This window comes from Balaenoptera musculus, chromosome 8, assembly GCF_009873245.2.
Source record: "Balaenoptera musculus isolate JJ_BM4_2016_0621 chromosome 8, mBalMus1.pri.v3, whole genome shotgun sequence".
In the NCBI taxonomy this organism is placed as follows: Eukaryota; Metazoa; Chordata; class Mammalia; order Artiodactyla; family Balaenopteridae; genus Balaenoptera; species Balaenoptera musculus.
This window is the reverse complement of record NC_045792.1, coordinates 57,736,791-57,762,862: the sequence shown is the minus strand read 5'-3', so window position 1 is coordinate 57,762,862 and position 26,072 is coordinate 57,736,791. Positions and strand designations below refer to the sequence as shown.

The 26,072-nt window shown below is 55.3% G+C and overlaps 2 protein-coding genes across 7 annotated transcripts in view; both read left to right on the top strand.

The window, feature by feature from the left end:
* Nucleotides 1-8,345, top strand: part of P2RY6 (pyrimidinergic receptor P2Y6) — a 29,153-nt gene extending 20,808 nt beyond the window's left edge. Inside the window, exons 2-4 of one of the 5 annotated variants that reach the window (XM_036861992.1) lie at nucleotides 3,017-3,081; nucleotides 3,688-4,015; nucleotides 4,432-8,345. In XM_036861992.1, coding sequence (XP_036717887.1) covers nucleotides 4,466-5,452 — 987 coding nt within the window. In that variant the 5' untranslated portion in view covers nucleotides 3,017-3,081; nucleotides 3,688-4,015; nucleotides 4,432-4,465 and the 3' untranslated portion in view covers nucleotides 5,453-8,345. Of the gene's footprint in view, nucleotides 1-2,798; nucleotides 3,082-3,687; nucleotides 4,016-4,291; nucleotides 4,322-4,431 lie in introns of those variants that run through there. The other 4 variants (XM_036861991.1, XM_036861993.1, XM_036861996.1 and 1 more) reach the window with 4 other exon arrangements.
* A 4,696-nt stretch (nucleotides 8,346-13,041) lies between these two features.
* Nucleotides 13,042-26,072, top strand: part of ARHGEF17 (Rho guanine nucleotide exchange factor 17) — a 56,798-nt gene continuing 43,767 nt past the window's right edge. For both annotated transcript variants that reach the window (XM_036861232.1, XM_036861231.1), the window contains exon 1: nucleotides 13,042-16,670. In XM_036861232.1, the coding sequence (XP_036717127.1) occupies nucleotides 13,461-16,670 (3,210 nt within the window). In that variant the 5' untranslated portion in view covers nucleotides 13,042-13,460. The remainder of the gene's footprint in view (nucleotides 16,671-26,072) is intronic.

Sequence of the window (26,072 nt, the reverse complement as noted above, 5' to 3'; positions counted from 1 at the left end):
CATCACCTCTATCCCCACAACCCATGCCCCTCACTCCCAGGGAGCTCTGGGCCTGCAGTGTCCAAGGGAACAGTGACTGCTAAACAGGGAAATGTGGGAAGATTGCACTTGTGGAAAAAAGGAGAGAGGGAAGGAGGGAGGGAGAAGGTGGCTGAATAAGTGAGTGCATAAGTGGATTGCCACAGAGAGGGATGGACGGGTCAGTGAATGAGCTATTGAGTGGATGAAGAAAGGAGGGATGGATGGAGGAGTGACTAGGAAAACGGCTCTGGGTATTATAGCTAAAGAGAGACCAACAGTTCTTTAATCACCAAACTACCCATTTGACAGACGGGTAGACAGAGAGGGCTGAGGAGAAAGGAAGCTGCTGGGTCTGTGGGGCTGGCCTTAGACCAGGAGCCTCTGGTCCTCCCCCACCTCTCTCTGCCTCCTCATAACCCGCTTTCTTCTGCTGGGGTGGGGAAGTTTCCAGGAAGGAGAACTTTTCTCTGCCTCCTCACTCCTTAGATGCAGTTTCCGCCAGGCTTTGGTGTTGAGGGTGATGGGGAGGGGCTGGCCCCCGCAGGGGCTATTTCAGTCGGAGACAGCCCTGCCGGGAAACAGAGGAAGCTGCCCTGTCAGAGGTGTTACAGCCTGGGCTCAGGGCATGTCTGGCCTCCCCTTGACCCAACACACTTGGGGCCGCCAAGGCGCTTCAGGGACAGGAGGCTGCATGTAAGTGTTGGCACATCTCGGGGGCCGTGGGCCAGGGTGGGGAGGGGAGGGGGGCAGGCAGGCTGGGTCCAGCGCTGACCTAAAGGAGGTCCACAGATTTGGGGGGTGGGCAGAGAGGAAGGGACTCCACCCAACTGGGGGATCAGAAAAGACAGAAGTAAGATTAGATCTGGAGCTTGATGGACACTTAGGGTTTTGACAAACAGAGATGGGTTAAATGGCATTTTGTGTGACGGGAACAGCAAAAATGGGGAAGCCCGAGAGGAAGTCTGGATCTCTGGCTATGAATGGCCGTGTGGCAGTCTTGGTGTCTTGAGAACAGTGTGGCAAGACAGGAAGGGGCAGAGTGAAGTACCTCATCTGGGGTACTTCAGATGAGGCTGGAGGGCTCGGCAGGGAGCTTGACTGTCAGGACAAGAGTTTGAGCTTTTCTTCAAAGGGCGGAGGGATACAGGGAAGGATGTAGTCAGAGCCACCTGCTAGAAAGCCCTCCACCGCAGGCAGGGCAGCTGGAGCCCAGGAAGAGGCTGGGGTCTGAGCTGGTCCAGGGCACAGGGCCCAAGAGTGAGTGACAGATGTGAGAACTCGAAGGAGTCAACGTCAGCTGCTGCCCAGAGGCAGGGACCACGCGAGCCCTCCCTGGGGACCAGCTCTTGCCGGGAAGTGGGAGAACAACTCACCACTCCTAGGTCCTCAGAAGGCGAGTGGATCAGGAAGCCAGTGTGACCTTTCCTGGAGCAGACCTGAAGGCTTGCCTGGATCCCCTAGAGCAGCCCCTGCCTCCTTCCGAGAGGACCACTCTCGCCAGGGAGTGAGAGGCAGAAAACACCTGGAAACTGCAGTCACCTGAGGCAGAGGGCTCTCTCTCGGGGTGGTGTCCAAGGGCGACAGAACTCCCCAAAGAGGGGAGGCACAGCACAGCTCCTTCTACCTGCTCTCCCTCCTCACCATAACCTTCTGTCCTAGTGTGCTGCTCTCCTCTCAGGCCCTGCCTGCGCCCTCTTCCTCCCTACCTGGGGATACCCCAGGGGGCCTCACACCCCTCTCCATCCATGGAAATCTTCCTCAACCACCAGGGACTTGCTCCATCCTTCATCCTCCTCTGAAAAGTTTCTTCCATCCTGTGGCTCACACTGGTCTCCCGCCTCAGACTAGCATATGTATATGTATATGAATATGTGTATGTGTATGCATATATCTGTATATGTATCTACCTACATCTACATCTGTACACTGTGCCACATGCAATGAGCAAGCAGTGAGTACCCATTAAATGTCTGGCATGTGAAAACAAAGAATGAATGCATGAATGAAAGAATGGCTGGAACAAACAAATGAAGAGATGAATGAATGAACTTTCTCTTGCCTGTACTAATCTTGGCTTCTTGGTGACAATGGGGGGACTGCCATGCTTCCTCCTCTGGCCTCTACCTCATGCTTAACTGCTTAGCTGGGTGCCCAGCACTCCTAGCACACGGACTGTAGCCCCAGGAAGAATCTTTGATAATTAAAGGTGATGTAGCATGTGGGATACAGACTAGAGAATCCAAACATCATCATTTTGCAGTTGCCCCGAATCTGGGTAAAATATTTTCATCAAAATCAAATTTTAAGTTGGGAGAAATTAGTTTGAGGAGTTACGTTTTGCTCTAATTAACTTTTAAAAATCTCATAACTTTATTTAGCAGGTATATTCACATTAAGAATAGCTCACCTTGTACCAGGGGGTAAGGGGTGGGGGAGGAATAAATTGGGAGATTGGGATTGACATATACACACTACTATATGTAAAATAGATAATAAGAACCTACTGTATAGCACAGGGAACTCTACTCAATACTCTATAATGGCCTATATGGGAATAGAATCTAAAAAAAGAGTGGATATATGTATATGTACAACTGATTCGCTTTGCTGTACCCCTGAAACTAGCACAACATTGTAAATCAACTATACTCCAATTAAAAAAAAGAAAAAACAAATAGCTCACCTTGCCCTGTGCTAGGCACTGATCCTCACAACAACCCTATGAGGCAGGTACTATATTATACCATTTTATAGGTGTGGAAGCCGAGCACGGGGGTTCAGTAATGGGCCTAAGGCCGCACAGCTTACATGTGGCAGAGCTGGGATTTGAACATGGGCATCTGGACCAGAGCCCTTATACTCAGCTTCAACCCTCTGTCACCTTCTGAGTGCATTTGCAGGACTTCATGTTTTTTTCTGGGCCTCAGTTTTTCCCATCTGTAAAATAGGGAGAGGGGGTGATTTGACTCACTATCCCAAAGGCTTTCCCTTACAGGACCATTGGATTTAAGTTGTGAATTCTCTCTGGACACCAGTAAATATGGAAATGCCAGTTGGGAGGTGAGTATCAATAAGTCAGACTGATCCCACCAGGGAAACTCTTGAGGCATTTGTGCTGCTGGCTCCCCCAAAACCTAGCTTGGAGGGATGAGTGGACAGATAAGGTGTAGGATACAATGGCATGGCATGGCATTTATTAAGCACCTACCGAATATCAGGTCTATGACAGTTTTACTGATAAGGACACAGGCTCAGAAAAGGCAAGCAACCTCCCCTTTGTAGGACAGCATAGAAGTAGGGGAGCCAGCATTTGAACCTGGCCTGCCTAGCTCTGAAGCTAGAATTATAACCTCTATATTTCATGTCCATGGGTCACACTAAGTTGCCTCCTCTTAGTCAGTCAGTTGGGTTCTGGTTCTGGCTCTGCTTCTAACTCACTAAGATTGAGCGGTCAGTGCCCCTCACTGTGCCTGGATTTCCCTCTCTGTAAAGTAGCTGTGGAGTTGGTTGGTCCCTCAGCCATTTGCCTTCGGAGGAAGCGGTTTTCACTCTTGCCACCAGGAGGCGCTGTGGCCCTAGTGGCTCAGCCAGACACGCCTTTGTAGCCAAAAGTCCCGTGGGAGGATTTAGGGAACTCCTAAATCACCTCCTTCCCCCATTTTACAGATAGGAAGACTGCAGCCAAAAGAATGACCATGGCTTTGGAAGGTGGAGTCCAGGCTGAGGAGGTGGGCACTGTCCTTAGCTCAGAAGTGTGGACATTCTGCTCATGCTGATTAAGTAATTACCAGGGCCTTCCCTGCCCTGGGCCCCAGTTTGGGCTCTCAGACACAGAGAGGCACCAGACCTGGCACTTCTCCTCAGGAGCTTCGCAGTCTGTGGGGAAGAGATAGACAAGCAGGCCCACCATGACCACAATCTCCAAACTCCAGGGAGCCCAGGGAAGCCCTGCATAGCATGATTTAGTGCCTTTAACCTCATGACATCCTGACAGGTGGGTGCATCATTCCCCCATTTTTCAGATGGGAAAACTGAGACTCAGATAAGGTACATCATATCACTTGCCCAAGTTCACATAGCTAGTAAGTAGCAGAGTTGGGATTCAAACCAAAGTCTGTCAATCTTCACTTACAGAGGAGACATTTGACTAGGGTTTTGAAGGATGAATAGAAATTCACCAAGAAGGTTGGTAGGAAATGAATATTACAGCAAGAAAGTGAATTGGATTTCTCCCAAGCTTGAGCTTTATTGTATTCCAGGTTTCCTTAAAGTGAGGGCTGTGGAGGGCTTCCGTGGGGTGGTGAGTATCAGAGATGGTTCAGGTGGGGAGATCAAGGCCCAGAGAGGGACAGGGGCCTACTGGGTGGTCAATGAGTATGGCCACTGACAGATTGTATGTTGCTTCCCCAGCATTTCTGGATGTAGGAAGTCCAGTTGAACAGCCATGGAATGGGACAATGACACAGGCCAGGCCCTGGGCTTGCCGCCCACCACCTGCGTCTACCAAGAGAACTTCAAGCGGCTACTGCTGCCACCTGTGTACTCGGTGGTGCTGGCAGCCGGCCTGCCACTGAACGCCTGCGTCATTGCCCAGATTTGCACATCCCGCCGGGCCCTGACCCGCACGGCCGTGTACACCCTGAACTTGGCCCTGGCGGACCTGCTGTATGCCTGCTCCCTGCCCCTGCTCATCTACAACTATGCCCAAGGTGACCACTGGCCCTTCGGAGACCTCGCCTGCCGCCTGGTCCGCTTCCTCTTCTATGCCAACCTACACGGCAGCATCCTGTTTCTTACCTGCATCAGCTTCCAGCGTTACCTAGGCATCTGCCACCCTCTGGCCCCCTGGCACAAGCGTGGGGGCCGCCGGGCTGCCTGGCTAGTGTGTGGGGCTGTATGGCTGGCCGTGACGACCCAGTGCCTGCCCACAGCCCTCTTTGCTGCCACAGGCATCCAGCGTAACCGCACGGTCTGCTATGACCTGAGCCCACCTGCCCTGGCCACCCACTACATGCCCTATGGCATGGCCCTCACAGTCATCGGCTTCCTGCTGCCCTTTGTTGCCCTGCTGGCCTGCTACTGCTGCCTGGCCCGTCGTCTGTGCCGCCAGGACGGCCCAGCAGGGCCTGTGGCCCGGGAGCGGCGTGGCAAGGCAGCCCGCATGGCTGTGGTGGTGGCAGCTGCCTTTGCCATCAGCTTCCTGCCTTTCCACATCACCAAGACAGCCTACCTGGCAGTGCGCTCTACGCCCGGCCTCCCCTGCCCTGTGCTGGAGGCCTTCGCGGCTGCCTACAAGGGCACGCGGCCCTTCGCCAGTGCCAACAGTGTGCTGGACCCCATCCTCTTCTACTTCACCCAGAAGAAGTTCCGCCAGCGGCCACACGAGCTGCTACAGAAACTCACAGCCAAGTGGCAGCGACAGGGTCGCTGAGTCCACTGGGGCAGGACAAGTGGGGTCTGGGCAACCATTGTGTCTGCCACTGTGGCTGGGACACCAGAAGCTCCACCAGCCCCAAACCATGCAAAGAATTAGAGCTTAGCTCAGCTGGGCATAGAGTGAGACCCCCCACAGACCCCAAAACTTCACCAACAACTATTTATTAAGCCCTTTTTCTGAACCAGGCCCTGTGGGTACAGAGAGACAAGCCTGGACCTGGTTCTCCAGAAGGTCTCAAGAAGCCATGGAGAGTTGGGGAGAGAGTTAAGCTGCTCACAAAGATATAGTACGACATGTACTGTAACTGAGGAGTATGCTGCATACTTTGGAGTCACCAATAAAGGGAGTAAGAGAAGGTGGGAAGGGGAAGTGAGAGCTTCTGGGAAGGGCCATTTGAGCTGGGTTTTGAGGGATGAATATGAGATCTCTGGGGGATGTGCTATGTTCCATTCATTCACTTGGTACTCCTCTGCCGCCGCTCCTCATCCTCTCTGCTCCTTGTCCTCATCTCCACACACAACCCCACCCCATCCCCGCTCACTACTCCTCCATTCCTTATTCCCTCCTCCCAGATCTGTTTTCCTCCTGTGGAACCATCTGGCCAGCCCATGGCTGCTAGTATGTCACACAGACCCAGTACCGGCAGAACCAGCCATGGCAAAGGGAGTCTTCCACCTTAGAAGGTTAGAGCGGGGAGAGGAAAGGGCAGAGGGACAAAGCAAGGAGGGGAAGGACTGTACAACTTCTTCAGTATTTTTCTTTTAGCCCTGCCTAATCTCCAAGGCTGTTCAGCCAAGGGGACCTTTACAGAAGGGCTCTGCAGGAGTTAAACTCCACAGTTATGTCTGAGGTGTGCTTGCAGCTGGGGAGGAAGGGGGAAAACCAGGCCCCAACCCATCTTGGGGATCCATTGAAAGTGTCCTTGCTGGAGAGGCTGACAATTTGGACAGAAGGCAATTTGATTCTTTGGGTCACAGTGAGACAGATGTGTGGGGACATCAGAAGACAGAGACTGGTTCTTAGTCCCCATATAGTGCAATGCTGTGCCAAGCAGTCCAGGTGTTACCCATCTTGCATCTGAGACCAGGCTCTTCAGCTGCCTGTCACGGGGGAGTAAGAGATGGGGGAGCAGAAGGCAGAGGGCCTCCGCCAACGGCCCAGGCTGAGCGTGGCAGCGAGTCCCAGATGACTGTCCCAGCAGGATGCCAAGAACTGTGACCCCTTGGTTACTTTTCCAAGAGTGGAAATTGTGGGCCACAGGTAAATTCCATTCCCAGCTTCCCTTGCAAGGCAGAATAGCATAAAAGTTTCAGACCCCAGAGCCAGATCACCTGGGTGTGTATCCTGGGTCTATCATTTACTAGCTGTGTTACTCTGGGGAAGTTATTTAACTTCTTCATACCTTAACTTCCATAACTGTAAAGTGGGAGTAATAATGGTACCTATTTTGTAAAGTTGTGGTGAGGATTAAATTAATTAATATGTGCAAAGCACTTAGAACAACGCCTGGAACATAGTAGGCATGCAATGAATGTTACTGTTATAATGGTTTCGCCTTTTGCTCACACAAGTTTCTCTAGGGTCTGTCTCTAGGAATAGGCATAGGAGGTTTCTAAACAAGGAGCTTTAAGCAGGGGAGATTGCAAGGGTTTTTCTTTCTCCTTTAGCTAGGAGGCAGCTAGTCTTTTAAGAAAAAAAAAATTCAGCACACTTTTTTGAGAATAAGAGCCATAATCCATGAGCCCCATCTGTTCCTATAAGAAGGAAAAATCATTTATTACATGCCAGGACCAGGGAGGGATTCCAAACACCATTTGGGAGGCTTGAATTCCTCCTTCCCTTCCCCCTCCTTTTGTTCTTTTCCTCTTCCCCACCGCCCTTCTCCCTTCTCACTTTAACCCAGAGCACTCTCGGTGATGGAGGGGCAGGGCAGGGCAGGTGGTGGTGGTGGGGGGCTTACTCTGGGAAGGACTGCTTGCTAGCGGGGACAGAGACGACACAGACAGGGGTGGAGTGTGGTGAGGGGCAGGAGGGACCAAAGGGGTTGCGGAAGACTTCCTGGGGGAAGGAGCGGTGCAGCTGGGTCTTAAAGGGTAGATGTAATTACACTGAAAGAAAAAGGGTAAGGGTGTTCCCTGGTGCAGGGAACAGCACAAACAAAGGCATGGAGGAAGGATAGGCGGAGCTGTGGCCTGATATGAAGCTGGAGAGTTAGCAGGGCTAGAGAGGAAAAGGCTGCCGGCCAGGGAAGCACTGGGGAGCCGCAAGGACAGTAGTGGCCATTGGCCGGGCTCTGTGGATTCCGGGAACCATGCAACGTGTGGTATACTCATTTTCTCATTTAATCCTTATAATACCTTATAATGGGGAAGCTGAGACCCGGATGTGGGAACTGACTTACTAAGGTCACACAGCCTTTCTCTAACCCAAATACTAGATCCTCCCCTGCTTCACCCTCCCTTCCCTCCCCTTTCCTTTCTTCACCTGACTTCCAAGTGCCCACATGCCCCACCCAGTCCTAGTAACTGGGGACCCCTAGGAAGTTGTGCCAACCAATGTCAATTCTCTTTTAGCTAGGCACAGTCTCCTAGGATGAAAACTTCATTTCCTAGCCTCTCTTGCAGCTAGGTATGGCCAGATAAATTACTCCTGGTCCATGGGATATAAGCCAAATGCCCTAAGGCAGTTTAATATGGGAGGAGGGAATGTCTTTAAGAGACAGGTGGTGTCTGGCCTCCCTTCCCTTCTTGTTGCTTACATTGTGACGTCACAGCTGGAGCACCATCTTGGAACATGAGAAGCAGCTTGCGTTTCTGACCATTCCAGTTTGGGGCCACCTAAATCCAGACTTTTGCGTGAGAGAGAAATAAATGTCTATCTTTTTTAAGCCACCAGTTTTTCAGGCCTTTGTTACCCACAGCCAAATCTAATCCCTTTACTCAGTATGCCTACTGAGATGGTGGACCTCGGTGGAGGCCAGGCAGTGTCCTGGACTGGGAGGGGGACAAGGTCCAGCCTGGTGCGGGAGGCTGAGGCCTCCACCTAAGTAGGAGCTAGGAGTCAACAGGGTCTGGAGACACCAGGAAGGCTTCTTAGAAGAGTGGCAAAGGCTGGGGAGTGGTCATCCCACTTTTGGCCTGAGGCTGAGGGAGTGGATGGGCTTCCTGAGGAAGAGAGTAAGAAGAGAGGGCCTGGACAGAGTCCTGGGAACTCTAGCATCAGGGTGCTGGGGAGAAGGAGGAGCCAGAGAGGTAGAGGGTCAAAGCCTGGGGTTTCGGAATGATGGTGGCATGATGGCGCAGTGGAGGCAGGTGAGTCAAGGAGCAGCTGGAGGGGAGGAAGTGGAGATGCTGGGTGGGGAAGAAGAGAGAGAGGAAGATTCCAAAGGAGGCCAGGCCCAGGGAAGGAGCTTCCAAGACAGGAAACCCGTGAGTGTTGGCTGCTGGAGGTTGAGGACAGGGAGCCAGAGGGGCAAGGCCAAGATGGGGGAGCCAGAGAGTCGGGAACCAGGGTTTGTCTCAGGAGACTTCCATGCCAAGCGGGAAAAGCCCAGGGGCATTGGATCTGTCCTAGCAAGGATGCTGCTGGCTCCTCCCTCCAGCTCAGACCCAGCCCTACCCTCAGAAAGAATCCAAGGGCTGGGGGTGCAGACAAGGAAACAGTTCATCCAGCAAACAACATTTATTGAGCACCTACTGTATGCTAAGCATCATGCTGAGCATTGGGTCCCTGCCCTCAGTGAGCTCCTAGTCTGATGGAGGATGGCAATAATGAAATAAACACATACATATCTGGATCATTACAACCAGGCAGGAGAGCTCAGAAGAACATAAAGAGGGCCAGGGGACAAGGAAGGTGTCACTAAGGAGACAAAAACTCCTGGAATGGTCAGGGACCAATAGAGGCTGAGGACCAGGGGAGCCTTGACGCAGCTTGAGGTGAAGAGAAGGTTTCTTAGCTGAGGTCTTTGGGCCTCAGTGCAGAAGGGCTGTTTCTGGCTCTGACTTTGAACAAGCCCCCTTCACTTCTCTGAGCCTGTTTCCTTACCTGTAAAATAACGTTAATACTACTAGCCCTCCCTATGCCCCCAGAGGTATGGAGCATGGAAAAGTTAGGGCATAATTTTCATAAAGTACAAAAGAGTATTATAATCCAAGAGAAGAATGGGCAGGAGACACAAACAGGCACTTCACAGAAAAGGAAACACATCATCAAAAAACATAGAAGAGGTATTCGACCCCAGCTTGACAATGCCTCTCCAACGTTGAACAACAGCATAGCTGTTGCTCCAGCACTTCTGCGCATGTGCACGTGAAGTCATGCACAACGCTGAGCTGCACTGTTCACAAGTGCGAACAGCTGGAACCACCCAAATGCCCATCCATGAGAGAGTGGATGAATACATTGTGCTATATGCACACATTGGAATGTTAACACACAGCCAGAATGCACTATACCGACATGCAAAGTGGATAAATCTTAGCAGTATATCAAGTGCAAAGAAATCCCAAAAAAATTGTACACAGCAAGATGCCCTTTTTATAAAGTTTTAAATAACTAAATGAAAATATATACTTTGAAGGAATACACAGATGCAATAAAACTATATAAAAAGGAAAGCAAGGGAATGCTGAACACAGGAGGTGATGGTTATCGTGGGTGGCGGGATAGCAGCAGGAGAATGAGTGATGGGAGAACTATATAATGAGATACAGAACATTGTAAAGGCCCTAGTTGTTTTGTTTTTTGATGGGAATCAATTAACTATCTGGTGAGAATGTGTCATGAACAAAAGGTTACAAATAATCCAATTCTGTGCACTTGAGGCCTAATTATACAGGAAAGGGGACAATCTCGGGTCAATTCTATTTGACTTTGGAATGGAGTTAGGAGCCAGACTCCCCCTAAGACAGCTCCTGTCCGGAGCTCATTGCTTCTTGGAGTCCTCTCACTCCTCATCTTTCTCCCTCTTAAGTGCCTGAGGCCCATCATTGGCCTTGACTGTGACCATCACAATCTTCCTATCTTCATTTCCCCAAGGGATTCTACAGCCCTGATATTGCTGGGTCACCACAACTCACTGGGTAGATGGGTTATTGTTTTCATTCCCCTTTCATAGGTGAGGAGCCTGAGGCCCAAAGGAAAAGAGCAACTTGCTGAGGGCCACCTGTCACATCTGTAAGGGTGCCTGCATTGGGCCCGGCTTGGTGTTGCTCTCCGCCCTGGCACCCAGTGCTTCCAGACCCCTTCTAGATGAATATTCTGAGGGTTAAAAACACCCAGGCCCTCTCTGTGCCTAGAAGATGCCTTTGTCTCATCCTGAATCAGAAGGGGCTGGTGGGGGGAGCACTCATGAAGTACCGTAAGCAGCCAAGCCAATCTCCGATTGGGTGGGCTTCCCATTGGGTGGAGGCCTAGCGTAGGTCCTTAAACACCCTCCCTCCCCACCAAGGGGATTCCTGGTCCAAAGGCCCCAACTAGCCCATCTCAAGGCCAAGCTGCAGGGCGCTGGGAGCCTGTGACCTGAGTCTCTCCTCCTCTCCATCAGCTTCCCCATCTGTGATTTGGGAATAAAAAACTCTATCCTCTATCCCAGAAGTGACGTGACGACAGAAAATGACCAGGTGTGACAGAGCTTGGAAAATTACAAATTTCAGATGGCAGGGGCCATCATTATTATTGGAGGGGAGCAGTGACTTCCAGGATGAGGGTCCCCTCCACCATACCAAAACAACCTAGAAGAGACAAGAGTCTGATTTCAAATAGAGTCAGAGAGAGGCAGAGTCAGAGTTTCCCTTGGGGAAACTTAAACCCACTCCATACTTTTCAGATGAGGCAGCTGAGGCCCAGGGAAGTGCAGGGATTTACCCAAGGTCACACAGCAAGGAAAGGGCAGAGAGGCAATAGGCCAGACAGAGCTCTCTTCCTTGTTATCAATTTCCCATTGAAGAGTGAACGATAGCTGGCCCCTTTGAGACAGAGAGGAGATAAGGTTGAGTTGAGGGACTTATTGGAGGCTGGTCTCAACTCAAAGAGGAAGAGCTTTCTCCCTACAGTTATTTCCCACAACCCAAGGGAAGCAGCAAGCAGGGCCCTGGGGTTCTCGCTGAGTCCTCCGTGTCTCATGCGGTAGTCAGGCAATCCCTGAGTGTCTACCTTCCTGCCCTGCACCCAGCCCTGCCTGTTCATCTGGACCAGGGCCTCCTGCTCCCAGGGCCTCCTAGCTAATGGGGCCCAGCCACAGTCCTCTTGGGCTAAGGGTAACATGAGTGTCCGCTGTTCCTGGGGAGGCTGATCCCAGGCCCAGGGAGGAGGAGGATATTGCTGGGGGCTCATCAGGGATCTGGAACCAGCACAGGCTCTCTGGAGGAGCATGGTGTTTAAAGCTCCTGAAATCTGAATTTGAGTCATACCAGGAGCTGCCATTTCCTGACTTTGACACTGGTCAAAGTTCTTCATGACCCACAGAGAAGGGGCAATAAGATCTACCTCCAAGGGTGGTGTGAAGCGGTAGAAGCCACCCACACCTTGCCTGACAGGAGGGCGGATGGGAGTCAGGTAGGAGTGTAGGTTTGGCAGTGGTAAATCGAGGGCGTTCCCGTCAAAGCGCCTTTCGTGTGTGAAGTCGAAGGAAGGGCAGTGCATTTTGCGAAGGGAATAGGTTTGAAACGGCTCCTGAAGGGACTAGTTAACGACTAGAAGGAAGTAAAGGAAGTGAAGTCTTCCCAACTCTCCGGGTTTGTTTTTTTTTTTCTGTGGCGGGTGCAGCTTTAGTCGTCCAAGGCTCCACGGGGGTGGGCGAATCCGGCCGGTAGACGGCGCTAGAGCCGCGTACCCCAGAGACCTGGAGAAGGAGGGGGCGGGGTACAAGGCGCGCGGCTGGAAACGTGGGGGCGTGGTCACAAAGGGTCGGGGGGTGCCTGGAGCGGCTTAGGGAGGGTGGGGGGACAGTCAGAGCTGGACTGGCGGCAGAGGTGGGAGGGGCGGGGCGTTTGGGGGCGCCAGGGGCTGGACCCAGTCGCAGTTAGAGGGATTCGCAGCGAAGGACCTGGTAGGAGGCGTGGCCTGGGCGGGGTGAAGGGGCGGAACAGGGAGCTGCAAGCGCCCGGGTTGGTCTGCGGCGCGCACCGCTCCCCCTGGAGGCGAGTCTCTCGGCTGGGAGAGTGTTTCTGCGTGTACCTGAGTGTCGGTGTTGTGTACGACAGTTTTTGGGTACGAGGTTGCCATGTTGGGGTCCCTTGGGCAGGAGGCATTTCCGCCCGAATGCAGAGGGTGCGCCAACCCGACTGTACGCCTGCGGAGCCGACCACACTCAGAGTTTGCGTGTTGCAGCGAGTGCTGGGGGGATGGGGGGCAGCTCTGCCCGCTGAGCTCCCGAGGGGCTCATCTGGAGGGTCGCTTCAGTTAGCCTGTGCTCAAGCAGTCTTATTTCTCCTTCCGCTCCTTCCCGATTCCCTCCCCTCCCCCTCACTCCCGATTCCCAGACTAGAGCGCGCCGGGAGCCCACCCCCTCTTTTGGGCGCGAGGCCCCGCCCCCCACCCCCTTTCCTCCGCCACAAAGTTTATTTGCAACAAAAGGGAGCGAGGAGCAGGCAGCCTAGAGGGAGGAAGCGGGAGCGGGAGCGCGAGGGGAGGCAGGCAGGCCGGCTGGCGGGCGGGCGCAGAGCCGAGGAACGGAGCGCTGGGATCCAGCCAGTACCGGGTCGGGCCGCGATGCTCCGGGTCGCACCGGGAGAGGCGGGGGCTGGGCCCGGGAGTCGACTCTGAGGCGGGAGGGGTCGCGCGGGATGGAGCCGATGCGGCCCGCGGGCGCAGAAACTTGAGCCGCAGCAGATAAACCTGTGCTCCGGTCCCTGCACCCTTTCCCCGCTAACCGCCTCGCACTGCGGCTGCGGGACCCAGGCCTTCGGACCCCGGCCGCTGCGCTCCTTTGGGGCGGGGGCGCAGGGGGGGTTGGCCGCGGCTCCCCGAGGCCAGCCCCCCCAGAGTGAGTGCCGCCACCATGGCGGACGGGGCGCCCCGGCCCCAGCTTTATCGCAGCGTCTCGTTCAAGCTGCTAGAGCGCTGGAGCGGCGGGCCAGGGCCGAGGGAGGAGGCAACGGACACCTCCGGGCTGCGGCGCCGCGCCTCGTGCCGGCCGGCCTCGGACGTCCCGGGCCAGCCCTCCCGGCGCGTGTCCAAGCTGGCGTCTGGGCCCCCGGCCGCCCCCGCGCAGCCGCGCCCGCTCCGTAGCCTCTCGCCGTCGGTGCGCCAGCTCTCCAGGCGCTTCGACGCGCAGCATCTGGACGACAACGCCACTGGGGCCCGAGACGGGGGCGTTTCTCCCGGGGCCGCGGAAGAAGCGGCGGAGGGAGCCGCGCGCGGGGCCTGGCCCAGCGTCACCGAGATGCGCAAGCTCTTCGGTGGCCCTGGATCCAGGCGGCCGAGTGCCGACTCTGAGGCTTCGGGGACGCCCAGCCCCGACGGTGCCGCGTGGGAGCCCACGACCCGGGAGCCCACGACCCGGGAACCCCGGCAGCCACCGACGCCACCTCCTCGGACATGCTTCCCCCTGGCGGGCCTGCGTTCGGCGCGGCCGCTGCCGGGCCCAGGGACCGAGGGGAGGAGGCGGCGGCAGCAGCAACAGGAGCGAGCGCAGCGTCCGGCGGATGGTTTACATTCTTGGCATAGCTTCTCCCAACCGCAGGCCTGGGCCCGGGCCTCCCGCTCCTCCTCCTCCTCCATCGTTTCCTCCTATCCTGTCAGCAGCAGTCGGACTGCCAGCTCCAGCGAGGAGGAAGAGGAGGGCCCGCCGCCGCCGCAGCCCGGGGCGCAGAGTCCGGCCTACCACGGCGGCCACTCCTCAGGTAGTGACGAGGACCAAGACGGTGAGGGCGGCCACTGCTGGGGAGGGAAGCCGGGGCCCAGGCCTAGAAGCTCCCTCCTGGATAAGGACTGTAGGCCGGACAGTTATGGGTTAAATCTGGGCAGCATGGACTCAGCAAGGGGAGCCAGGAGCCCCGATCCCCCAACATCTCCAAGAGCCCCTAGCGAGGAAGGACCCCAGGAGTGGGGTACTGGCTCTTCTCCTTGTGTACCAGGTCCCCAAGAAGGACTTCGGCCCTTGTCAGACACTGGGGGGGGAACTTTCCGCGTGGCCAAGGTGAGCTTTCCCACGTATCTGGCCAGCCCAGCAGGCTCCCGTGGTAGCAGCCGTTATTCCAGCACAGAGACTCTCAAAGATGAGGACCTGTGGGCTAGCCGGGGCTCTGGGAGCTGGGGCGTGTATCGCTCCCCTAGCTTTGGAGCTGGGGAAGGGCTTCTAAGGCCCCAGGCTCGAACCCGCGCCAAGGGACCTGTGGGCACCACGAGAGCGTTGAGGGACGGAGGATTGGAGCTGGACAAGAGCCGGCAACGGAAGTCCCTGTCGAATCCAGATATTGCCTCAGAGACCCTGACACTACTCAGTTTCCTGCGTTCAGACCTTTCAGAGCTGAGGGTCCGAAAGCCTGGTGGGCGACATGAGGACCTTGGGAGCAGCCCCTTAGATGGCAGAGATTCACCATCAGCAGGTGGCTCTGTGGGGCAACTTGAGCCCGTGCCCTCCCCAGCCCCAGCATCACCTGGCGCTCGCCCCACACTGAAGGACTTGACGGCCACCCTTCGAAGGGCAAAGTCATTTACTTGCTCTGAGAAGCCCATGGCCCGCTGCCTACTCCGCACCAGTGCCCTGAAGCCCAGCTCATCTGAACTCCTGCTGGCAGGCCCAGGTGCTGAGGAGGATCCACTGCCCCTCGTCGTCCAAGATCAGTATGTTCAAGAGGCCCGTCAGGTTTTTGAGAAGATCCAACGCATGGGTGTCCAGCAGGATGATGGAAGTGATGTCCTCCCTGGAAGTCCTGACTGGGCAGGAGACGTAATCCGAGGGCAGCGGTCCCAGGAAGAGCTCTCCGGCCCTGAGTCTAGTCTGACAGATGAGGGTATTGGGGCAGACCCTGAGCCTCCTGTTTCAGCATTTTGCAGCCTGGGTACCGCAGGGGTGTGGCGACCCCTTTCCTCATCCTCAGCCCAGACCAACCACCATGGCCCTGGGGCTGAAGACAGTCTGGGAGGGTGGGCCCTGGTGTCCTCTGATACCCCTCCCACACCAGGTGCCCTCCGCCGGAGACGCAAAGTCCCACCTTCAGGCCCTGGTGGGACTGAACTGAGCAATGGGGAGGCAGGTGAGGCCTACCGATCTCTGAGTGACCCAATCCCACAGCGCCACCGGGCTGCCACCTCTGAAGAGCCCTCCGGGTTCTCCGTGGATAGCAACCTCCTGGGCTCGCTGAGCCCCAAGACAGGGCTTCCAGCAGCCCCAGCTGTGGACGAGGGCTTGACCAGCGGCCACAGTGACTGGTCTGTGGGCAGTGAAGAGAGCAAGGGATACCAAGAGGTCATTCAGAGCATTGTTCAGGGGCCTGGTGCCTTAGGGTGTGTGGTGGATGACAGGGTTGCTGGCAAAGCCCCCAAGAAGAAATCTCTGAGTGACCCCAGCCGCCGTGGGGAGCTGGCTGGGCCTGGATTCGAGGGCCCTGGAGGGGAGCCCATCAGAGAGGTCGAGCCCATGCTGCCTCCGTCCAGCAGTGAGCCCATCCTCACAGAGCAGCGGGCAGAACCAGAAGAGCCCAGTCCTGCCAGGGGCCGGGCACAGTCTGAGAGGGCCCTACCTGAGGCCCCGCCTGCTTCCTCCACTGCCCACCGTGACTTCCACCTTGACCCAAAACTGGCTGACGTTCTGTCCCCACGGCTCATCCGCCGTGGTTCCAAGAAGCGCCCAGCTCGGAGCAGTCATCAGGAGCTACCGAGAGAGGAGGGCAATCAGGACCAGGCTGGCAGCCTGTCTCGGGCCCGACCCTCCTCCAAACACGTTCGTCATGCCAGTGTGCCGTCCACCTTCACGCCTATCATGGTGCCTGAGCCACCGACTTCCGTTGGTCCCCCTGTGGCTGTACCAGAGCCCGTGGGCTTCCCTGCCCAAGCCCACCCCACGTTGCAGGCACCATCTCTTGAGGATGTCACTAAGCAGTACATGCTGACCCTCCGCTCCAGTGAGGTCCCTGCCCCAGTGCCAGTGGATATGCCCTGCTTGACTCCGATTGCACCGCCCTCTACCGAGGCCAAGCCCCCTGAGGCAGTCCGGGCTCCAGATGAGCCTGCTCCAGCCAGCAAGTGCTGCAGCAAGCCACAAGTGGTGAGTCTTTGTGGGGGGCCTTTGGGGTGGGGCTGAAGGAGCGCCAGGGACAGTGACTTATGCAGGAGTCTCTTGAGTGTGCTCATTGGGCAGGTGCCCAGGTCTGAGGGAGATTCTCTGGTTCTGGAAGTGCCCAGGCAGTTTTAAGAGTGTTAATGACACAAGGCTCCTGTCTTCTCAGGCCCCAGAGGCTTCAGGCTTCTGCTGGTACTAATGTCAGAGGTTCTTATCTGCTCTAAGGTATTCTGGGTGATAATTACAAAGGGTTCTAATCAGGTCCTTTAGATGTTTTTCAGGGACTGGTTTTAAAGATTCCTATCTGGTTCTTTGTTATCAATACATAAGGAGATGTGAGGGTGGTGGAACTTTCTCAAGAGCCTTGCTGCCTTATTGGCCAAACCCCTTGTAGGATGTTTGGGCTCAGGGGCCCACAGTTGACATGGGTTTGCCACTTACTCACATGGCTTTCCTGTGTCAGATCAAAATCTGGGTCTGAACCTGGGCCTGGGAGAATTGGAGAGGTACAAGGCATCACTTTATGGAGCAGTGGAGAGGGCTCCATAAAGTACATTGGCAGCCCTGGCTTTTCTATGTGACTCAACCTCCCCATCTGTAAAATCAGGAGGGTTGTGGACAAGGTGGTGCCTATATCTCCTTCCAGCTGTGCTGCACAGATTTGTGGGGAGTCCATGGGTTGGAATTGGGACACTCTTTGGGCCTGAAGTCTGCTAAAGCCTCCTCCAGTTAGAACGGGTACCTCTAAGGGAGGGCAGGGTCAGCGAGCAGCTGCTGAAGTTCAGCAGAGAGGGGCCTTGAGAGAGGCTGGGAGTGGTTCTGGCCCCCACAGGCAGGGTTGCCTTTCTGGGTCAGGATGGGGGCGCTGGTCCCCCATCCTGCCGGCTTGCATCTTCTCCCCACCCCACCCCCTTCCTGGTGACTCTGAGATGCTTCCTCCTTCCCCTGTCAGACCCCAGGCCCCGGGGGACTCACTCTCCCTGAGGCCTCCACTTCTTCTTTCTGGCTTCAGCTGTCCCTGGAGTTTGGGCTGTGGGTTCAGATGGGTTCTAGGCAGTGTGGTGCCGTGGCATCCCAGCTGGAAGCTAGATTTGAGGCTCTGGGTTTTGGGCTTAGAGTGGAGATGGCCTGGGGTTATTTCAGCCATGGCCTGTGCTCCCACTGTGTTCCCTGCCAGAGTGAGGAGCCTGGAAACCCTAAACCCTGGACTACTTTGGTTACTGCCGGTTCTCAGTGCTCTCACGGCCCCTCTAAACTCTCTCTCTCTTTGTTTCTCTCTGCTGTCTCTAGTTCCCCTGTCCTGGCTCTGGTGCCTCTCACAGAGGCTGCAGAGTCAGTAGGCAGGGAGTGGGGAGAGGGGACATTTTGGACCTGTCCTTCTTTCTGAGAGCCTGGTAGGGCAGCTCAGGTGCCCCTAACTCCAGTGCCAGTTGTCTTTGGAACATGGGGGTGGGGGAGGGTGACAGCAGGGGCAGCTCCTGCCAGGGGCCCCATCCCCAGGTGCTTTTCCCATATAATTATCTCCTCTGGGAGAGAGCAGGGGTGAACCAAGGGACTCGGGGAGACTGGGGGGAGGGGGACTGTTCCTTACTAAGAAGAGGCATTGAGACCCAGAGAGGAGGTGGGAGTTTTTGCAGAATTGGCTCCTGGTCTACTCTCATCACATCGTCTCCCTGTCCTACATGATCCTCAGGGATCACGTGGGACAGGGATCTCAGCCCCCCACCCCAGCTGCCCCTAGGGAGTGTGAGGTGGGACATATCTGCCCATAACACAGGTTTCTCCCTGCCCTCAGTGGAGGCTCTCTCCAGCCTCCAAGCCTTTGCTCACTCCAGTCCTCCTACCTCTCCAGGCCCAGCTCGCTATCCCCTCTTACACCTTAGGGGAGAGAACTGGTGAGTCTGTCATTGAAAGAGCAGGGTTTGAGCCCTGGCTCCAGATCCTTGTGTGGCCTAGGATCAGTCACATCCCTGCTTTATGCCTCACCTTCCCCTTCTGTAAAATGGGGTTAATGGTCTCTGCCTGGCAGGCTTGTGTACTGTGAGTGGATGGTGTGATCATGCCCTCCCTGGGGACAGGAGAGGGAAAAAAACAAGGTCCACTGCCTCAGCTGCTTCTCAGTGAGCAGCCTTGGCCCCTCCTCCCTGCCCCCTACTGATTTCTGAGCACAGGGCTGGGCATTCTGGGCCTCAGTATAACCTGGTGGACTTCAGTCAGCTCAGAAGAGATTCACCATCCCCTAATTCCCCACCCACTCATAAAGCCTGGAAGTTCTTCCTTCTGCTAGCCTGAATCCCTCCTGCTGTCCCTTTCTTTCTGGCTCCAGGAGGATGGGGAACAGCTGTCCAGCCCTCCTTCTGGCCTTCACGGAGGAGACAATGTTCCCTTGTTTCGGGCCCAGGGCTCCAGTCACGCTCCCTGGCCTGTGGGTGGAGATGGTGTGGTGTGGGCTCCAGAATAAGAAGGGAAGAGTCTGTCACGCTTTGCTGATGAGGCAGAAACCAGTGTGAGCCCAGCCAGGGGGCTGGCAGGAGAGGCCCCGGGGACAGAGGAAGTCCCTCAAAGTCAGGTCTGTCCCACCCCAAAATCTGTATTTGCCCTCTGTGTGGTGCTGCCTCTCTGTTGGGAGCAGGAAGCCTGGTTCCAGACCTGGCTTAGCCTCTGACTTGCTCTGAGACCTGGACAGAGTCATCTTGGGCCTCGGTTTTCCCATCTGTACAGTGGGTGGTCTTTGCCTGGTCATTGAAGCTCTGTAGGAGAGACTCAGCCTGCAGGGTGGTCAAGGGAAACAGGAGGAGTCGGGGTGTGGCTGGAAGGGAGAGAAAGGCAGCTCTATGCATCAGCTGTAAGAACCTAGGAGCCCAGGGAGTGAGGGATAACTCATGGTCGCTTTCCGTGAACGGATGTGCTAGGGCGAGGAGGCCCAGTTGTGGAGCCTCCCTGCCCTGCTCCCTCCCACAGCCCTTGTCATTCCCACTTAGGCCCACAGTCGCCTGGATGATCAGCGACTCTTCATCCCAAGGCTTCCCATCCTGCCCTAAAGTACAGTCTCATGATCTAACCTTCTGCCCTCAGGTACCTGATACCTGTTTGACAGAAGTGACAACTCTAGTCCAGAAATAGGAAGTGACTTATGTCTCAGAATCAGATGGATGGACTCAGAGAACTTTAGCATATTGAAATAGCAGTAAGAGTGGCTAACATTTATTAAGTGCTTACTATATGCCAGACACTCTGAATGTTTCATTCTTCAAAAATGAAAGCTGTGAGAATCTCACAAGGCTGAATTCTTAGAACTGCAGACTCAGATTCTCAGATTCAGTCAGAATTGCAGACTGAATCCTAGAATGTCATTGTCTTAGAGGCGAAGAGGCCCGAAGGGTCCCTGTTTCTTGGTGGAATTGGCCTACCATCTGAGTAATGGGGCAGGGTCAGGGGGCATTGGGGGCATCACCTGCACACCCCTGTCTGAACACTTTCATGGTAGTTATTTAATTCACTGGAGCCCATGTTTGCGGTGGGAAGAACTTCAAGACTCAGAAAGGAGAATGCCAACTTTAAGATCCCATAGTATGGCAGGGCACAGCCAGGTCCATGCACCACCCTGACCTTGCCCCCGCCCCCTGCCCCCAGCAGACATGGCTCCCATCCCCAGCTTGCCCAGCCAGCTCCTTGCCTTGCAGAGGAACGCCAGGCTGCATCTCTCTTTGTCACCTTTCTTCACTCTGTCTCCTTGGCAGGGAACCCACAGGGGTGGGGATTCTCTCCTTTCCCTCTTTGGCTCTTTGCTATGATTTTTCCATGGAAACTGGTTCTGGGAGAGGAGGCGATTAGGACATTTAGAATTCTGAGTGGTACCAAATATCTATAATTAAATGTCTTGTCACCCAGCAGGAGGAGGGCGGGAGGGGGAGGACAGGCACAGGGCTGTCCCTTTCCTCTGTTTATTCCCTGCCCCCACCCTCTCCTTCCTAAGCGCCCTGGGCTATTGGGGGAGTGTGGCCCAGGAATGGGTCGTCCTCCCTTCACCACAGGGAAGAGTTGGGGGATGGACCAGAGTTGAGTCTGACATTTTCCAGCCCCACATTTCCAGGACCAGCTGGGTTTGGGAGGCTGGGAGGCTGCTGCTAATCCTGTCCCCAGGGGGCTCCTAGTGTAGGAACTTGCCCCTCCTGCTCCCTTCCCGCCCATCTGTGATCTTTCAGGCTACACATGCTGCCCCGCAGTGGGGTGGAGGCATCCCCAGGCTGCCTGGGGAGCCGAAACACTCAGAGAATTCAGGATCTAGTAGCAGCCTGGAAGGGGCTGTAGGATGTTGAGGGAGTGGCCTGGGGGCTGGCTGGAGAGGCTTCCTGAAGGAGCCTCTGTCTGGAGCTTGGCTTTGAAAACTGGGAGAATTTGAATATCCAGAGAAGAGAGGGAGGGGTTCTAGGGGGAGGGCACAGCATGGGCAGAGGCTGGTAGGTGGGAAATAATATGTTAAGTTGTGTGCCCTAGGAGTTTGTTTCAGAGACTTGGGTGGGCCTTGATAAGGCAATGCATTCATCCATTTAGCAAATACTTACTGAACCCCTAGACACTCAGGCACTCTCTGAGGCCCTGGGATACAACAGCAAGCAAAACAAAGGCCTGACCTCATGGAGCTTCCAGACTAGTGAGGAGACCTGTCTGTAAGTGGATACATTGTGCTACAGGGAGAGATGGGGGCTGGGGAGCAAAAGAAACCAGGATAAGGGAGTAGAGAATGACAGGGAGGGGGTACTCTATTAGATTAAGAGATCTGAGAAAGTCTCTCTGAGGAGGTGAGATTGGACCAGAGGCCTGGAGGGAGCAAGACAGGTGGCTATCTGTGAGGTGAAGAGAGGAACAGCAAGTACAAAGGCCTTGAGGTAGAAGTCAAGAGGACTGTGTGGATGGAGTTAAGTAGGAGATGAGGTCAGAATTAAGGGAGGGTGGAAATGGGTTGGGGCCAGATGAGGTAGATTTCATAGACCAATAGGGGGTCTTCCGTGTTTACTTGAGGTGAGATGGGGCAGGCACTGTTGGAAGGTTCTGAGTAGAGCAGTGACCTAATCTGACTTAGGCTTTCACAAGTCTGCTCTGGCTACTCTGTGGGGGTAGATTGCAGAGGCCGTGGTGGGTGGATCAGGGAGGCTGATCAGGAGGCCACTGGAATAATCTGGACAAGAGATGATGGTGGCTTGGGCTGGGGCAGAGGCAGTAGGGTGGTGGGTTTCTGCTGCAGCCCAGAGGGCTTTGTGAGGGCCTGGACTCCAGCATTCAAGGTGAACAAAGAGCTCCTACAGCTCCTATGCCTGGGCAGTGTGTGATGGGTCACTCAGAGTGAGGAGGGGAGATTGACAAAACCCCCAGGGTAGACTGGAGCTGTACGCTGCACTAGCTGCCCCCTGCAGACCTCTGTTGGTGTGACTCAAAGGCTAGGAGGATGGAGGTTCCCAGGGCCCCAGTGAGGCAAGTGACAGTGCCTTATCCCACTGGTGTCTCCTCCACAGCCACTGTGACACCTGTCAGCTCCAGCTTGCATGTTACCTGAGACAGGGAGCTCACACCACCCAAAGGCAGCCCTGTCCCTCCCATCTGGTCCTCTAGCTAGGTGGGCATCCCAGTATACGGATGAAGCAGGCCCAGAGGGGACAGAGGCTTGCCCAAGGCCCTATGTCTCAAGTATGGAATTTGGCCCAAGGTGTCCTAACTCCTAGGCCATACATTGGCCCCGCAGAGTTCCCACTGAGCAGAGTTGGCAGGGATGCTGGTAATAGGGTGGGGGAAGGGGGAGCCTATGTTTCCCAGAAAGGCTCACAGCTCTGGCGTACTTATTGGGAAATGTGCCCAGGCAGCCTGGCGCCTTGCTGGCAGGCCCTGAAATGGGGGCCCTGGGTCCCTTGGGAAGCAGGAGCTTATTAGAGACATGCCCCCCCATGGGAGTTGATCCTTCATGCAACCCCCCCGCCATTACCCACCCCCAGGCCTCTGAGGCATTCCAGGGGTGGACAGAGGCAGAGGAGGACTGCCAGGCTGCCACGCTCTGAGCTGTGAGTGAGCCCCAGCCCATGACATGCAGGGGCCTAGGGCCCCAGCCAGGATATCTGAGCCCCCCTCCAGTAGCTGTGGGGCTCACAAGGGATGACTTGGTATGACACATGGAGGTCTGCACTAGGGGTCAGGAGACGTGGGTTCCAGCCTTAGCCTCTCCATTTTCCTGCTGTGTGGCCTTAAGTAAGACCCTTCCCCTCTCAGAGCCATGGATTCCTCCATGTTCTTGGGCACCAGGAAAAACCTCCTCTCCTGCTGGCAGAGGCAACAGCTGTCCTTAGTAGGATCCCAACTTGTAGACTGAAGTGCCGGTGGGGGGCTCACAGCCCCCTTAGGCCGCTGAGGAGACTGAGGCTCAGAGTGGGGCTGGGACTCACCCAGGCCTGGCCCCCAGGGCCCTTTTCCCTACAACCAGCTGCTGCTCTGCACCCCTCCACACACATAGAGGGGGGCCTCTCCCCACACTTGTGAGCTGTGGGGCTCACTCTGGAACCTGTGCACAGAAGTGTTGATGCTGCCGCTGCTGGGATGTTAACACTTCCTCTGGGGCTTGGAGAAGTCACGGGGCTCTGAGACACTCCCTGGGCAGGGAGAGAGGGAGAGGGGAGTCTCCAGAGGTACCTGAGGTGGGAGGCACACGAGCTAATACCAGCGTCTAGGCTGGCAGATAGGTGGTGTATTAGTTTCCTATTGCTGCTGTAGCAAATTACTAATGCTTAGTGACCTAATACAAATGTTATCTTACAGTGCTGGAGGTCAGAAAAAATGGGTTTCACTGGGATAAAATTAAGATGTTAGCAGGGCTGCATTCCTTCTGGAGGTTTTAGGGAAAAACCTGTTTCCTTGCCTTTTCCAGGTCTGGTGGCTGCTGGTTCTTCTTGGCCCCTGGCCCCTTCCTCCATTCTCAAAGCCGGCAGTATACATCTTCAGATCTCTCTCGCACTCTAAACCAAACCTCCTGCCTCCCTTTTATAAGGACCCTTGTGATTACTCTAGGCCCACTTGAATCATCCAGGATAATCTTCCCATCTCAAAATCTTTACTCACATCTGCAAAGTCCTTTTTGCCATGTAGGATAACATATTCACAGGTTTATTAGGATGTGGAAGTCTTTGGGGGCCATTATTCTGCCTGTGACAGGTGAGCAGAGGGGTCAGGCTGTTGGCTCCTGGAAGCCAGAGCCCACGGTAGATGCTGGCACAGGGTAGAGCTGGTGGACACAGGCCCACTGCTTTTATCCTGCGTTCATTTCTTTCCCTGATCATTTGTCATTTTTTCATTCATTCAGCAATTGTTGAGCCCCTTAATGGGCAATAGGGACACACAGGGAAAGCTTGGACATCATCCCTGCTTGTCAGGAGTTCTCAGCAAGGGTCTTAGCCCTCTGATGTGGGTGGGGTCCAGAGGGTGGCCGAGCCCTGCTCTGGTGGGAGAGGGACAGAAGAGCCAGTGGGTCCCCTGTGGATGGGCTTGGCTTCTAGGGTGGCTGGCTAAAAATTGGGATAAAGCAGCTCCCAAGAAGAGCAGTTGGCAGGAGAGTTTAGAGCCAGGGCAAAGAGAGAAAGAGGGGGATCTAGGGTGGGGGTGGGAATCACATCTCTGCTGGGCTGGCCCGGGCTGACTCGGGGCAGATGGCGAGGAGCTCCCTATTCCCATGTGCTGGGGGCTCCATGTTGGGGATCGGCGACCCTGGTGCTGGGTTGGACCAGAGGGCCTGTCAGGTCCCTTCATGCCCTGAGGGGCCGAGGTGCTGCCCAGGAAGTGGCACCTGAAGGATGGCGTGTGGAGGGTAAGGAGCATGGTCCGCGTCCCTTCTCTTCTCAGGCTGGCTTTGGGACCCAGGGCAACCATTTACAGACCCCTCTGAATCCATAAAATGGGTGCATTACCCCTTGACTCGGCCAAGGATTACTGTCAAGATTAAATGAAATAATGCCAAGAGGGTTTCCTCAAGAAATGTTAGTTCCTCCCCCATGACTAAGATGCTAAGATGTTAGGATTCTAAGATTCTAAGAGAAATTGATTCCAAGTTGCTCATAGTCTCGTTATCTCTTTCCAGCCATGAAGCAGGACAAAGCTCTGGACAGGAGGGCTGGTGGGGTCCTGGCTACATCTGTAGGGTTGGTGGCCCAGCAGCCTGGGCCTTTGGAGTTGGGCGGAGGGAGAGGGACTGGGCAGTGAAGTGGAGTCAAATGCCCACTGACCTTGTTCCTCTCTCCAGCTCCCCCTCCCATTTTGTTACCACCAGCCCCAACCTGCGAGCAGAGCAGAGTCAAAGCCCCAGACCCATTGGAACCAGCCTGTGAAGTGGGTCTCAGTCCCCTCTGCTTCCCATTCTGGGCTGAGAACCCCTCTAAGGCAGGGAGTCTGAGGTGTGTGTGCCCTGGGCTTTGGGGTCAGACTGATAAGGGTTGACATCTCAGACCTGACTCTGACTCACAGCTGGGTGGTATCTGACAAGTCATTGCACCTCAGCTCTGAGCCTCAGTTTCCTGCTCTGCAAAGTGAGGATGCTAAGGAGTTACCGTGAGGGCCGAAGAGAAACTTATGGAACCCTCAGCCCATGACCCCAGGTCTGGAAGCTCTCAGAACTGTGGCCACCTTAAAATGTGTGCTTTTGAGATTGCCAGTTCAGAGTGTAGAATCTCGTGGTTTCAAGATGAAGGAGTCTGAGTTTTTTTCCAGAAGGCTTCCTCTTAACTTGATTTGTTCGTTCATTTGAGATTATTACTTCTTGATTCTGAGATTCTGGGGCTGGGGAGAGGCGGGGCAGGTCCTGGGCCAATGGGAGGGCAGTTGGGGGACTGTGATGGTGGGGGCCAGGCTGAGGGAGCAAGCACCAGGTTGGTGTCTGTTTCCTGTTTATTGGTTCCCAAGGGGTGAGCAGGCCCTGCTCCCCAGCAGCATGGAGCAGGAGGGAGGGAGGACTGGGGTCCTGGCTGCCAGCCAGCCTCATAGCCTGGCCTCCTGGGACTGCTGAGACCCCTCCCCCAAGCCCCCTTGGACAAACATCCAGTCCTTTCCCAGGACAGGGCACTGGAGGTCAAGGAGCAGATGTGAAGGGAAGGGGCAGAAGGATGGGAAGGGACCCCCCCTCCCCCCAAAAAATCCTACTGGCTCCATCTTTCTTGGCTGCCTGTGTCACTGTGGTCTTGCTCCTGGTTCCTCACTGTCCCCCTCTGTCTCTCCTTGTCTCCCTGGCGTGGGTCCTGGTGGTGATATGTCCAACTTCTTGGCAGGCCAGGAGGCAGGAAAAGGAAGAAGAGGGGCAGGGCCTTGAATGCCGGGATGGTCCACCCGAAAAGACCCTTAGAAACCAGCGTGTCTTCTAAC